Source organism: Crinia signifera, chromosome 6 (genome assembly GCF_055691185.1).
Source record: "Crinia signifera chromosome 6, ASM5569118v1, whole genome shotgun sequence".
NCBI classification, from domain to species: Eukaryota; Metazoa; Chordata; class Amphibia; order Anura; family Myobatrachidae; genus Crinia; species Crinia signifera.
The window spans coordinates 21,298,143-21,313,011 of record NC_139222.1 but is presented as its reverse complement, the minus strand read 5'-3'; the positions used below and the strand labels follow the sequence as shown (position 1 = coordinate 21,313,011).

Below are 14,869 nucleotides of genomic sequence, written 5' to 3'. Positions count from 1 at the left end.
ACATCATGTCTAAGCATCAGGCTGTGGTTTTGGGGGAGGGAGCCCTTAGTGCACTGAGCGCGTGCAATGTTTGCACACAAAAGTTTGTCCCTGAGCAGATGGCCAAGCGGGGCTTATGTATTACTTGCGCTGATGTGAGACCCATGGGCAGTGAACCCCATAGGGCAGAGCAGATGGAACCTGCGTGGGCCAGGGCCCTAGGCAGGTCAGTAAACGCTTTGGTGCAGCTTTTGGACAGGCAGAGTGATGGGCTGGTAGAATCACAGAGACCTATGCCATCATCTCAGCAGTCGTCTGGCTCCTTGCCTCTTACCCAGGCAGATCCTGCGCTGATTCAGGTGATGCAGGATACTGCTAAGGGGATCAACAGGTTCAGTGAAATGCTGGACAAAATGGATGATGCAGGGACCCCTAGAAGGTCTTATGCTATGCCTACTGTGGTAGATGAGGAGGAGGGAGAGTATACTGACATCCCCTGGGATCAGGGTGATGATTTGGAAGAGACCTCTGCTGCTGGTATAGAGGATCTCATTGTAGCTGTGAAGCAGGCTTTAAAGCTGTCTGTGGAGGATAAGACTCCTGTTAAAGGTGTTTTTAAGCGACAGCGGAAGGAGGCTGTTACTTTTCCTTCAGATGAGGGGTTACAGGAATTGTTAGAAGGGGCTTGGAAAACTCTGATAAGAGGCTACAGATGCCTAAGCGATTCCTTAGTCTGTACCCCATGCCAGAGTCTCATGCGGAGCTCTGGGAAAAGGTCCCAGTTGTAGACGCTTCAGTGGCACGTTTGTCCAAGGCTACTGTATTACCAGTACAGGGCGGTGCAGCTTTTAAAGATTCTGTGGATAAAAAGCTGGAGGGTAACCTCAAGGCTATCTTTGAAGGGGTGGGGTTTACCTTACGGCCCCTTATTGCTTCAGCCTGGGTCTCTAAGGCCATGATAGAGTGGGCTGGTGATTTATGCACCATGCTGCAGGCTGATCCTGGTGCGTTACTGCTTGCAGAAAAGATTAAGGCAGCTGCAGAATATGCAGTGGAAGCAGAGGAGGAAGCTATTAAAATGGCGACCAGAGTGTCCACAGTCTCCATTAATGCCAGGAGAGTGCTTTGGCTTAAAGCCTGGGAAGCAGACAATGAGTCCAAGAAGGCTCTGGAAACATTAGCCTTCAAAGGAAAGGTACTCTTTGGTACTGAATTAGAGGAGATTATAAAACAGGCCACGGGCGGCAAAAGTACATTCCTGCCGGCCTCCTCAGCAAAGCAGACGTCCAGATTTTCTGCTTTTAGGCCGTCCTTTCGGCCCTCCCCTAGAGGTGGTGCGTCCTTTCGAGGACAGTCTTTCAGGGGAAGGTTTCAGTCCTCTAGAGGCAAGACACAAAAGTCCAAATTTGGCTCTTTTCACAAGAAGCCTGCCGCAAAAGGAGAGGACAAACCCTCCGCATGACCGTCAGGGGATATGTCCGACAGTGATAAAAGTGGGGGGGCGTCTCACACTCTTCAGGGACGCTTGGGCTTCTCTAGGCCAGGATGCCTGGGTGTTAGATATTATAACACAGGGTTACAAAATCCCTTTCAGAGGGCCGCCTCCGAAGAGGTTCATCCCCACATCCTTGCCAAAGCTGGCGCTTCTTCGCACAGCTCTTATGAGAGCGGCTCATTCCCTGTTGGAAAAAGGGGTGGTTACTCCAGTCCCCAGGGCAGAGTGGAAAAAAGGCTTTTACTCCACGCTGTTCCTGGTGCCCAAACCAGACGGGTCTTTCAGACCAATACTAAATTTGAAATCCCTAAATGTTCATCTTTGGGTAGACCACTTCAAAATGGAGTCCTCACGGTCAGTAGTCCTGAGTCTGGACCAGGGGGAATTTTTGGCGTCCATGGATGTCCAGGACGCATATCTGCACGTTCCTATACATCCGGAACATCAGACCTTGCTGAGGTTTGCCATAGGAGACCTGCATTTACAATTCCGGGCGTTACCCTTTGGGCTAGCAACCGCACCAAGGGTATTCACAAAGATAATGTCAGTAATGGCGGCGGGGCTGAGGCTCAGGGGAATCACAGTAATACCCTATTTGGACGATCTCCTGTTCAAAGCAGAGTCAGCTGCCATGCTTCAGAGGCACTTGACAGAGGCCATCAATTTTTTGCAGGCTCACGGCTGGATTTTAAATTTGCAAAAATCTCAGTTAGTTCCGTCACAGAGGCTCCAATTCTTGGGAGTCATACTGGATACCCATCTACATCGGGTATTTCTCCCAGAGGAAAAGGCCAGGGACCTGGTCACCTTAGTCCAGGAGATTCTCAGGGCTCGGAGCATTTCGGTTTGGAGGTGCCTCAAGCTCCTGGGGAAGATGGTGGCGTCATTCGAGACGCTTCAATTTGCCAGATTCCACTCTCGGAAGTTCCAATGGAACATTTTGTCAGCATGGTCAGGAAACACTCTGACCATGAAGTCCGAGATGATAGTGCTGTCTTCGGACACTCGAGACTCCTTGAAATGGTGGACAGAAGTAGACTCTCTTCAGTGGGGTCGGTCATTACAGACCTGGGACTGGTTGGTAGTAACTACCGATGCCAGCCTCAGGGGATGGGGAGCAGTAGTCCTGGATCTCAGGCTGCAGGGCCTGTGGACGGCAGAGGAATCAGCATTACCAATCAACATCTTGGAGCTGAGAGCTGTCTGGAAAGTGATTTCCTTGGCAGGAGACAGATTAAGGAACCTCCCTTTGAGGATTCAGACCGACAATGCCACAGCTGTGGCGTATCTGAATCACCAGGGAGGTACACGCAGCAAATTGGCCATGTGGGAGGTCTCCAGAATCTTCCTATGGGCGGAACAGAATGTTCCAGCTGTATCGGCTATATTCATTCCAGGAGTAGAGAATATAGAAGCCGACTTCCTGAGCAGGGAGGAGCTCAAGGAAGGGGAATGGAGCCTACACCCGCAGGTGTTTCAATAGATCACTTGGAAATGGGGAACCCCGGATGTGGACCTGATGGCATCCAGGTTCAATCATCAGGTGCCCAGGTTCTATTCCAGAATGAGGGATCCACTAGCGGAGGCAGTGGATGCCATGACTTCTCAATGGCAGGGGGATCTTCTTTATGCATTTCCTCCAGTACCAATGTTAGCAAGACTTTTGAAAAGAATACAGGACCAGAAGGTTCCGGTGATTCTTCTGGCCCCAGATTGGCCAAGGAGGTCCTGGTACTCCAGGCTTCAGAGGTTGTCTGTGGACTCGTGGCGTCTGCCTCTGAGACCAGATCTGCTAAGACAGGGCCCATTCAATCACCTGGATTCCGATCGATTGATTTTGACGGCCTGGCTATTGAAGCCGCCATTTTGAAAAGAAAAGGATTTTCTGAGGCAGTAGTACAGACTATGATTAAAGCCAGGAAGGCTGTATCCTCGGCAAATTATTATAGAGTCTGGAAAACGTACATCAGATGGTGTGAGAGGCGAAAGGCTCACACATCTCACTTTAAGTTAGCAAGAATGTTGGAGTTCTTACAAGATGGTTTTTCATCAGGCCTAAGCCTTCAATCATTGAAGGTACAGATTTCGGCCTTGTCCATCTATTTCCAAAAAAGGATAGCCATTTTGCCGGAGATTCAAACCTTTTTACAAGGGGTATCTAGATTGAAACCCCCTTACAAGCAACCAGTAGCGCCTTGGGACCTGTCACTGGTTTTGGATTGCCTTCAGAAGGCACCTTTTGAGCCTTTAAGGTCGGCGGACTTTAAGTTTCTCACGTGGAAACTAGATATTTTGTTAGCAGTAGCATCTGCTAAAAGAGTGTCAGAGTTGGGAGCCTTGTCATGCAAATCTCCCTTCTTAATTTTTCATGATGACAGGGCTGTTCTGAGAACAGTGCCTCAGTTTTTACCGAAGGTAGTCTCTGCCTTCCATTTAAATCAGGAGATAGTTCTACCTGTGTTTCAACCCCCAGAGGGTTCTAAGAAAAGGGACAAGTTGAAAACTTTGGATGTTGTGCGTGCTTTACGCATATATGTGGACAGAGTGAAGAGTGTCAGAAAGACTGACACATTGTTGGTACTGTATGACGTACATAAAATTGGTTGGCCTGCATCTAAGCAGACTATTGCTAGGTGGTTGCGATCTGTGATAGCATTTGCATACACCAAAGCTGGTAGGCCTGTACCGGCCAGAATTAATGCGCATACCACCAGGTCTGTTGCCACCTCTTGGGCGGTTCGACATGGGGCCACAGCTGAGCAGGTTTGCAGAGCTGCCACTTGGTCTTCTGTTCACACATTTGCCAAATTCTATAGATTCCATGAGTTCACACATTTGCCAAATTCTATAGATTCCATGAGTTCGCGTCGGAGGACGCATCATTTGGGCGAGCAGTGCTGAGAGCTGCAGACCTGAGCGTACCCACCCAAAGGACCGGCTCTGGAACGTCCCAGTGTTGAGCTGTGTCACCAGGACCATTGAAAGAGAAAAAGGGATTTTTGTAAGAACTTACCGTTCGAATCCCTTTCTCTGATATGGTCCTGGTGACACAGCGATCCCTCCCTTACGCTCAGTAAGTATGCCAGAATTTTCATGATGTTCATGTTAAAATGGTTAAAAGTTAACAGTTACTGTTATAAGATGTGCATTTAATATGTGCAGGCGTTTGTACTGAGTTAATGTATTCCAGTGGCTTTGAAAGATGGAACTGAAGAGTCCAGGGATGCAGTAGGGGAGGAGCCTACCCTCTAAAGCTTTAGGATAGGTGCCTGGCTCCTTCGGACCCTCCTACATCCCAGTGTTGAGCTGTGTCACCAGGACCATATCAGAGAAAGGGATTCGAACGGTAAGTTCTTACAAAAATCCCTTTATCTATAGTAATAATACAGGGACGTGACTGGGGAGGTGAGGGGATCTGGGAGTGTCACTGTGACATCACTGATATCTATAGTAATAATACAGGGACGTGACTGGGGAGGTGAGGGGATCTGGGAGTGTCACTGTGACGTCACTTATATCTATAGTAATAATACAGGGACGTGACTGGGGAGGTGAGGGGACCTGGGAGTGTCACTGTGACATCACCTATATCTATAGTAATAATACAGGGACGTGACTGGGGAGGTGAGGGGATCTGGGAGCGTCACTGTGACATCACTTATATCTATAGTAATAGTACAGGGACGTGACTGGGGAGGTGAGGGGATCTGGGAGCGTCACTGTGACATCACTTATAGTAATAATAGAGGGTCATAACTGGGGTGTCTACAGTGATAGTGTATTTTCTTATACACAGGGTTACACAGTAGTGAAGAAGACCTCTGGTGATGAGACACCCAGTAGCCATCACTGTGTGTCAGAAGGACAGAAGAGGACCCAGATTCCCATCATGGTGCCTCCACCTCACTCACTGATACATGGGAAAGACAATGAGCAGAAGATCTTGGAACTCACTAACAAGATCAATCAACTGCTGACTGGAGAGGTGACTGCTGGGAATGGGACATTATACAGTAATACTGGGGGATATGAACAGAGAGGTGACTGCTGGAAATGGGACATTATACAGTAACACCGGGGGATGTGACCAGAGAGGTAACTGCCGGGAATGGGACAATATACAGTAACACCGGGGGCTGTGACCGGAGAGATGACTCCTGGGAATGGGACATTATACAGTAACACCGGGGGCTGTGACCGGAGAGGTGACTGCTGGGAATGGGACGTTATACAGTAACACCGGGGGATGTGACCGGAGAGGTGACTGCTGGGAACGGGACATTATACAGTAACACCGGGGGATGTGACCGGAGAGGTGACTGCTGGGAATGGGACATTATACAATGACACCGGGGGATGTGACCGGAGAGGTGACTGCTGGGAATGGAACGTTATACAGTAACACCGGGGGCTGTGACCAGAGACTGCCGGCAATGGGACATTATACAGTAACCCTGGGGGATATGTCTGAGTGATGACTGTATCATTGTGTGTGTCAGGTTCCTATAAGGTGTCAGGATGTCGCTGTCTATCTCTCTATGGAGGAGTGGGAGTATATAGAGGAACACAAGGGTCTGTACAAGGACGTGATGATGGAGATTCACTGGCCGCTCACATCACTGGGTAAGCAGAGATTACATTTTATTGCACATGGTAGAGCAGGTATGGGGGCCCCCTATATAATCGTATCATCTGCTAATCGCACATGTACAATGTCCTCAGTCGCTGTGCGTCCCTCATAGATGGACCCAGTAACAGAGATACCCCAGAGAGATGTCCCCGTCCTCTGTATTCCCAGGATAATCACATATATACCATGTCCTCAGTCACTGCGTGTCTCCTACAGATGGGCCCAGTAACAGAGATACCCCAGAGAGATGTCCCCGTCCTCTGTATTACCAGGATAATCACATATATACCATGTCCTCAGTCACTGTGTGTCTCCTACAGATGGGCCCAGTAACAGAGATACCCCAGAGAGATGTCCCTGTCCTCTGTATTCCCAGGATAATCACATATATACCATGTCCTCAGTCACTGTATGTCTCCTACAGATGGGCCCAGTAACAGAGATACCCCAGAGAGATGTCCCCGTCCTCTGTATTCCCAGGATAATCACATATATACCATGTCCTCAGTCACTGTGTGTCTCCTACAGATGGGCCCAGTAACAGAGATACCCCAGAGAGATGTCCCCGTCCTCTGTATTCCCAGGATAATCACATATATACCATGTCCTCAGTCACTGTGTGTCTCCTACAGATGGGCCCAGTAACAGAGATACCCCAGAGAGATGTCCCCGTCCTCTGTATTCCCAGGATAATCACATATATACCATGTCCTCAGTCACTGTGTGTCTCCTACAGATGGGCCCAGTAACAGAGATACCCCAGAGAGATGTCCCCGTCCTCTGTATTCCCAGGATAATCACATATATACCATGTCCTCAGTCACTGTGTGTCTCCTACAGATGGGCCCAGTAACAGAGATACCCCAGAGAGATGTCCCCGTCCTCTGTATTCCCAGGATAATCACATGTATACAATGTCCTCAGTCACTGCGTGTCTCCTACAGATGGGCCCAGTAACAGAGATAACCCAGAGAGATGTCCCCGTCCTCTGTATTCCCAGGATAATCACACATATATACCATGTCCTCAGTCACTGCGTGTCTCCTACAGATGGGCCCAGTAACAGAGATACCCCAGAGAGATGCCCCCGCCCTCTGTATTCCCAGGATAATCACATATATACCATGTCCTCAGTCACTGCGTGTCTCCTACAGATGGGCCCAGTAACAGAGATACCCCAGAGAGATGTCCCCGTCCTCTGTATTCCCAGGATAATCACATATATACCATGTCCTCAGTCACTGTGTGTCTCCTACAGATTGGCCCAGTAACAGAGATACCCCAGAGAGATGTCCCCGTCCTCTGTATTCCCAGGATAATCACATATATACCATGTCCTCAGTCGCTGTGCGTCCCTTATAGATGGACCCAGTAACAGAGATACCCCAGAGAGATGTCCCCGCCCTCTGTATTCCCAGGATAATCACATATATACCATGTCCTCAGTCACTGCGTGTCTCCTACAGATGGGCCCAGTAACAGAGATACCCCAAAGAGATGTCCCCGTCCTCTGTATTCCCAGGATAATCACATATATACCATGTCCTCAGTCACTGCGTGTCTCCTACAGATGGGGCCAGTAACAGAGATACCCCAGAGAGATGTCCCCGTCCTCTGTATTCCCAGGATAATCACATATATACAATGTCCTCAGTCACTGTGTGTCTCCTACAGATGGGCCCAGTAACAGAGATACCCCAAAGAGATGTCCCCGTCCTCTGTATTCCCAGGATAATCACATATATACCATGTACTCAGTCACTGCGTGTCTCCTACAGATGGGCCCAGTAACAGAGATACCCCAGAGAGATGTCCCCGTCCTCTGTATTCCCAGGATAATCACATATGTACCATGTCCTCAGTCACTGCGTGTCTCCTACAGATGGGCCCAGTTACAGAGATACCCCAGAGAGATATCCCCGTCCTCTGTATTCCCAGGATACTCACATATATACACTGTCCTCAGTCACTGTGTGTCTCCTACAGATGGGCCCAGTAACAGAGATACCCCAGAGAGATGTCCCCGTCCTCTGTATTCCCAGGATAATCACATATATACCATGTCCTCAGTCACTGGGTGTCTCCTACAGATGGGCCCAGTAACAGATATACCCCAGAGAGATGTCCCCGTCCTCTGTATTCCCAGGATAGTCACATATATACCATGTCCTCAGTCACTGCGTGTCTCCTACAGATGGGCCCAGTAACAGAGATACCCCAGAGAGATGTCCCCGTCCTCTGTATTCCCAGGATAATCACATATATACCATGTCCTCAGTCACTGCGTGTCTCCTACAGATGGGCCCAGTAACAGAGATACCCCAGAGAGATGTCCTCATCCTCTTTATTCCCAGGATAATCACATATATACCATGTCCTCAGTCACTGCGTGTCTCCTACAGATGGGCCCAGTAACAGATATACCCCAGAGAGATGTCCCCGTCCTCTGTATTACCAGGATAATCACATATATACAATGTCCTCAGTCACTGCGTGTCTCCTACAGATGGGCCCAGTAACAGAGATACCCCAGAGAGATGTCCCCCTCCTCTGTATTCCCAGGATAATCACATATATACCATGTCCTCAGTCACTGCGTGTCTCCTACAGATGGAGCCAGTAACAGGAATACCCCAGAGAGATGTCCCCGTCCTCTGTATTCCCAGGATAATCACATATATACCATGTCCTCAGTCACTGCGTGTCTCCTACAGATGGGCCCAGTAACAGAGATACCCCAGAGAGATGTCCCCATCCTCTGTATTCCCAGGATAATCACATATATACAATGTCCTCAGTCACTGCGTGTCTCCTACAGATGGGCCCAGTAACAGAGACACCCCAGAGAGATGTCCCCGTCCTCTGTATTCCCAGCAGTGTACAGAGGAGACTCACAGGACCCAACAGGAGGATCAGGTAGGTGGGAATTAGGGTCTCTCCAATATACCAAAGTGACTGTCACTATATGATTGCAGCAGTTGTGTGTGTGTGTGTGTGTGTGTGTGTGTGTGTGTGTGTGTGTGTTTGTGTGTCTTATACACTGATATTCTATCTCCATAACATCAGACAATACTAATGTGATATTTTTTTAGGTTCATTGTGAAGATTTGTCTGATATTAAGGCAGAAGAAATAAGGGGAGAAGAAGAGACAGATGTGACTGATATTAAGGCAGAAGGAGAAGAGTCTTGTGTGACAGATAAGAAAGAAGATACAGAGTCAGAAGACACATATATGAGGGGTGATCAGCAGTGTAAGGGGGAGGAAATCCCTACAGATACCAGCGCAGGTGAGGAATAATCACTTATTACACACTATCTGACCTGCCCGTGAAAACCTGGGAGTTTTATTTATTTTTTATTCCAAAATTGCTGTAAAATTTCGTCTTATGCTGCGCCAAAGGCCCAAGATTGTAAATTGTTTAAACATTCACCGTAATGTTAGTGTTTGCATTGATACTCAATGACCGCAATTAGATCAGGTGTGGTGGTGGTGTTTCAAACACACCGCTCCTGACTTGTGTGCATACTTGCCTACCTGACCCTCTCCATGCAGGAGAAAATGCTCTGTTCCTGGACTTCCCTGGTAATGTATGACTGCCATCACCTGTGGGGAGCTAGGTAATCTCTTATATATTTGGCTACATCTGTCACTCAAAGTGTGTCTGGAGATATAACCCTGGGTGGAGCCTCTGACTCACATGACTGACTCACATGACAGAGAACCAGCCCAGTGAGCCCACAGACAGTGCCAGACACCCTCTGCCTCTCCATGTTACACAGCAAAGACACAGCTACACACCAGACACACCAGGTGAGCGCCCCACACCTCCATACCTCCCAACATGACCCTCTCCAGGAGGGACAGAATGCTCTGTTTGTGGACTTCCATCTTAATTTATGATTGTCATCACCTGTCATTTTAAACAGGGTAATTGATAAGAAAGGTGTTTAAGCACAGGTGATGGTAATCCATAAATTAAGAAGAAAGTCCAGAAACAGAGCAATGTGTCCCTCCTGGAGAGGGTCATATTGGGTATGCACCTCCCTCCCCCCCATTCACGGCATCCCCACGATTAAATCGCACATGCAAAACACTGACATGGCTATGGTTGACAATGAAAAAGGTTGACAAGATTTATTTTTCACTTTTTCAATGTTTTCATATTCATTCTCATGTGTCGAAATGGACACCAATGAAGTGCCACACCTATGTCAACATTTACATGTGTTGACCTTTCTTGATTTTTTTTCTTGTGGCAATTCGCGGCACCCCCCGCGACCCCCCTCCCGCGATTTGCGGCACACCCCCCGCAATTCGCGGCACCCCCGGTGACTCCCGCGATTCGCGGTGACACCCCCCCTCCTGCAATTCGCGCCAACCCCCGGGCCCCCCCTCCCGCAGTTCACGGTGCCCCCCACGACCCCCCCTACCGCGGTTCACAGTGCCCCCCACGACCCCCCCCTACCGCAATTCCCCACCCCTGACCCCCCCTCCTATCATTGCGGCAACCCCCCGCCCCCGCGACCCACCCTCCCGCGATTCACTGTAACCCCCCGCGCCCCCCCATCCCACGATTCGCGGCACCCACACACCTCCCCCCCCCCATGACCCATCCTCCCGCAATTCACGGCATCCACCCACGACCCCTCCTCCCGTGATTCGCGGACACCCCTCACCTCCTCCCTCCCCCACCCCCGCGTGTGATTCACGGCAACCCCAGGATTAAATGGCACATGCAAAACACTGGCACGGCTATGGTCGACAATGAAAAAGGTTGACATGAGTTTTTGAAGATTTATTTTTCTTTTTTTGAATGTTTTCATATTCATTCTCATGTGTCGACATGGACACCGATGAAGTGCCACACTTATGTCAACATTTACATGTGTTGAACTTTCTGTGTTGATTTTTTCTTGTAGCAATTTTTTTCCAGTGACAACTATGAACTATGTGCACGTCAACCTACACATCATCAACCAATTCTTTGTATAATATACAACACCTGTTCTGTTTTACTGTAGGTGTTTTAAGTCAGACCTTTTACTGCTACTATTACTGTTTATGTAAATGCATTCTGAATGACAGCAACATCCTACCATCCTTCTACAAGAATATATAACCAACTAGGTGATTCATCGCGCCCCGTGCCCCCGCCCTCCCGCAATTCACGGACCCCCCGCGCACCCCCCCTCCTGCGATTCGCAACCCCCCCTCGCGCAATTCACGCCCCCTCCCACGCTTTGCGGACCCCCGCCCTCTCCCGCGATTCGCCGACACCTACGCCCCCTCCCTCCCTCGCTTGATTCACGGCACCCCCTGCGCCCCTCCTGCAATTCACGGCACCCCTAAACCCCTCTTTAGTCCCCCGTATACTCACACACCCCTATCACTACCCAGCTTCCTGCTCTCCTGAACCGTAACTTCCACCACTGGGGAGTCGCTGACGCTGTTTTGCCCACATGCCCCTATCATGCCTCATAGCCCAGCCTCCTGCTCTCATGCACCCAAACTTCCACCCAGTAGGAGGAGACACTGACTAAAGGCCACCATCCTGTACTGCCATGCTGGACCCTCACCCACTGGCAGAAGCTGCACAGTATCTCCCACCCTCCTCTTTAGTCCCCCTTATTCCCACACACCCCTATCACTACCCAGCCTCCTGTTTTCCTGTGTCGTGACCTCCGCCAGTGGGGAGCCACTGACTCAAAAACACCCTACTATACTATTGCACACACACACACACACACACACCTAAACAACATGCACACACAGCCCCCCACACCCACAAATGTCACTGTACCATCCACACTATCAATGTACATCTTACTCTGTAACCGCTTTTTAATTAAACAAAACAATACACACCCCCTTCCACATCATATGCTCTCTATTTAACACATTTCACCTATAACTGAAGTTGCAATACAGGCATCTTTCATACAATTCTAACCATCTTTCTCATATACAAATGTTCACAAATTAAGGGGGCGCAGCCCTTTACGACGGTGTGAAGAGCGCCCGTAGGGCGCGATGAATCACCTAGTTGATAAGAAAAGGTGTCACCATAGGTGATGGCAATCATACATTACCAGGGAAGTCCAGGTACAGAGCATTTTCTCCCGCATGGAGAGGGTCAGGTAGGCAAGTATGCTTGTGTGTTGATGAATTCTACATCCACTCTAATGCATTTATTTTTTCTGTGTGCTGTACTGTTTTTGTGTATGTGTTGTTATGTATGTGTTGTGTTGTGTGTTTCTCTCCCGGGGGCGACCAAATGACCGCCCTGGCGCCAGAGACCCCACCCCCGTTCACCGCCCCGCTGACAACCTAAATTACCTCCTGCGTGCAGCCAGCGGGGGTCCGGTGACAGGCAGCGGGGTTCCGGGTAGCCGCTGTAGCGGCAGCTTGACTCCGTCCGTCTCTCCTCTCTCCTACTAGTGCGGCGTCGGGAAGCGCTGGTGATGACTTCGAAAAGACTTGCCGGACGCTGATTGGCTGACCCCGTTGGCTGTCCCCGGACCTGAGAGCCTCAACCCCCTCCAGCGCCCGGTGCGCGTGCCCCCCCTAGTTACGGCCCTGCTCTAGTGTATCTCATACATGTCACTGTGTGTTACCAGCCCAGAGATCTGACCAGTCTCCTCCCCACACTCTCTGGTGTATCTCATACATCTGGAGCCATCAGACCCTATTATACTCCTGCTCTCCCCCTCACATCGGGGGAAATTTACCAATATGAAAAACCTAGTTTTTCGTATTGGTAGTTTCCCTACGACTGCATACGACTGTTTAAGTCGTATGCAAAGTCGTGTTCCGGAGGATCAGTTACAAAGCAGTCAGATACGACTGCTTTGTAACCCTCCGATGGTGTAATGATTCGTATTAGCGTCCGTATATACGGCCGCTAATACGAATTATTTCTAGCAGTCTGCACGGATCAGTCAGATCCGTGCAGGCTGCAAGGTGTAAAAAAAAATAGAAAAAATAAATAAATTTAAAAAAAAAACGGCGTGGGGTCCCCCCCACAGCCGAAACCAGCACCAGGCTAAAGGAGCCGGGGCCGGTAATTAAAAATCAGGGAGCCCGACAAATAGGGGTTCCCCGATTTTTAACAACCAGCCCCAGGCTCCAGGTCCGGGGCTGGTTCCCAAAATACGGGGGACAAAATGAGTAGGGGTCCCCCGTATTTTAAGAACCAGCCCCAGGCACAACCAGCCGGCAGGGTAATGTCACAGCCGGGGGACACTTATAATATAAGGTCCCGCGGCCAAAACATTCTCCCTACCGACCAGTCAGCCTGGCCAGGGGCCCTGGGGGAGTGGGGACCCCCCCAATGAAGGGGTCCCCCCCCTCCAGGACTTACCTGACCAGGCTGAAGCCTGGTGCTGTCCTCGATGCCCCTGGGCGGTGGGCATCGAGCTGATAAATGTTGTAAAAAAAAAGATGAACCTATTGTTTTTTACTGTGGCACTACAAGTGCCAGCAAGCCTCCCCAGCAAGCTGGGACTTGGAGAACCACAAGTCCCAGCCTGCTGGGCATTAAAGGGCCCGCTGGCACTTGTAGTTCTACAGTTAAAAAAATAGTGCACAAAACACACTGACACACTTTTAAAATAAAACTTTATTACACACAAAGCCCACACATACTAATACTTACCTATCTTCTTCCCATAGGTCGCCCTGGTCCTGTGTCGGCGTCTTCTGGTCCTGTGTCGTCTTCTTCCTCCATGTCGACCGTCGCTGTCGCCGTCCGGATCCGACGAAATCCATTTGGGAAGCTGTGGAAGGAAACCATACTCACCTGTCCCAGCGCGACGTAGTCCAGGTAAGGGTCTTGGCAAAAAAACAAACCGACACCCGAATCCAAGCGGACACGACGGAGACGCACGGTGTTTACATCGTGCGGCTCCGCCTCCCGAATGCCGCTATTGGCCGCCTTGCGGCCTAGCGGCCAATCAGGAGCCGCTAGGCGGCCAATAGCGGCATTCGGGAGGCGGAGCCGCACGATGTAAACAAACACACGTGCGTCTCCGTCGTGTCCGCTTGGATTCGGGTGTCGGTTTGTTTTTTTGCAAAGACCCTTACCTGGACTACGTCGCGCTGGGACAGGTGAGTATGGTTTCCTTCCACAGCTTCCCAAATGGATTTCGTCGGATCCGGACGGCGACAGCGACGGTCGACATGGAGGAAGAAGACGACACAGGACCAGAAGACGCCGACACAGGACCAGGGCGACCTATGGGAAGAAGATAGGTAAGTATTAGTATGTGTGGGCTTTGTGTGTAATAAAGTTTTATTTTAAAAGTGTGTCAGTGTGTTTTGTGCACTATTTTTTTAACTGTAGAACTACAAGTGCCAGCGGGCCCTTTAATGCCCAGCAGGCTGGGACTTGTGGTTCTCCAAGTCCCAGCTTGCTGGGGAGGCTTGCTGGCACTTGTAGTGCCACAGTAAAAAACAATAGGTTCATCTTTTTTTTACAACATTTATCAGCTCGATGCCCACCGCCCAGGGGCATCGAGGACAGCACCAGGCTTCAGCCTGGTCAGGTAAGTCCTGGAGGGGGGGGACCCCTTCATTGGGGGGGTCCCCACTCCCCCAGGGCCCCTGGCCAGGCTGACTGGTCGGTAGGGAGAATGTTTTGGCCGCGGGACCTTATATTATAAGTGTCCCCCGGCTGTGACATTACCCTGCCGGCTGGTTGTGCCTGGGGCTGGTTCTTAAAATACGGGGGACCCCTACTCATTTTGTCCCCCGTATTTTGGGAAC

General features: G+C 50.0%; 1 protein-coding gene across 1 annotated transcript in view; it reads left to right on the top strand.

Annotated features, from left to right (window-relative positions):
- The first annotated feature begins 5,952 nt into the window (after positions 1-5,952).
- Positions 5,953-14,869, top strand: part of LOC146007463 (uncharacterized) — a 137,507-nt gene continuing 128,590 nt past the window's right edge. Inside the window, exons 1-3 of the mRNA XM_083145835.1 lie at positions 5,953-6,097; positions 8,923-9,020; positions 9,197-9,392. Of these exons, the coding sequence (XP_083001961.1) occupies positions 6,013-6,097; positions 8,923-9,020; positions 9,197-9,392 (379 nt within the window). The 5' untranslated portion in view covers positions 5,953-6,012. The remainder of the gene's footprint in view (positions 6,098-8,922; positions 9,021-9,196; positions 9,393-14,869) is intronic.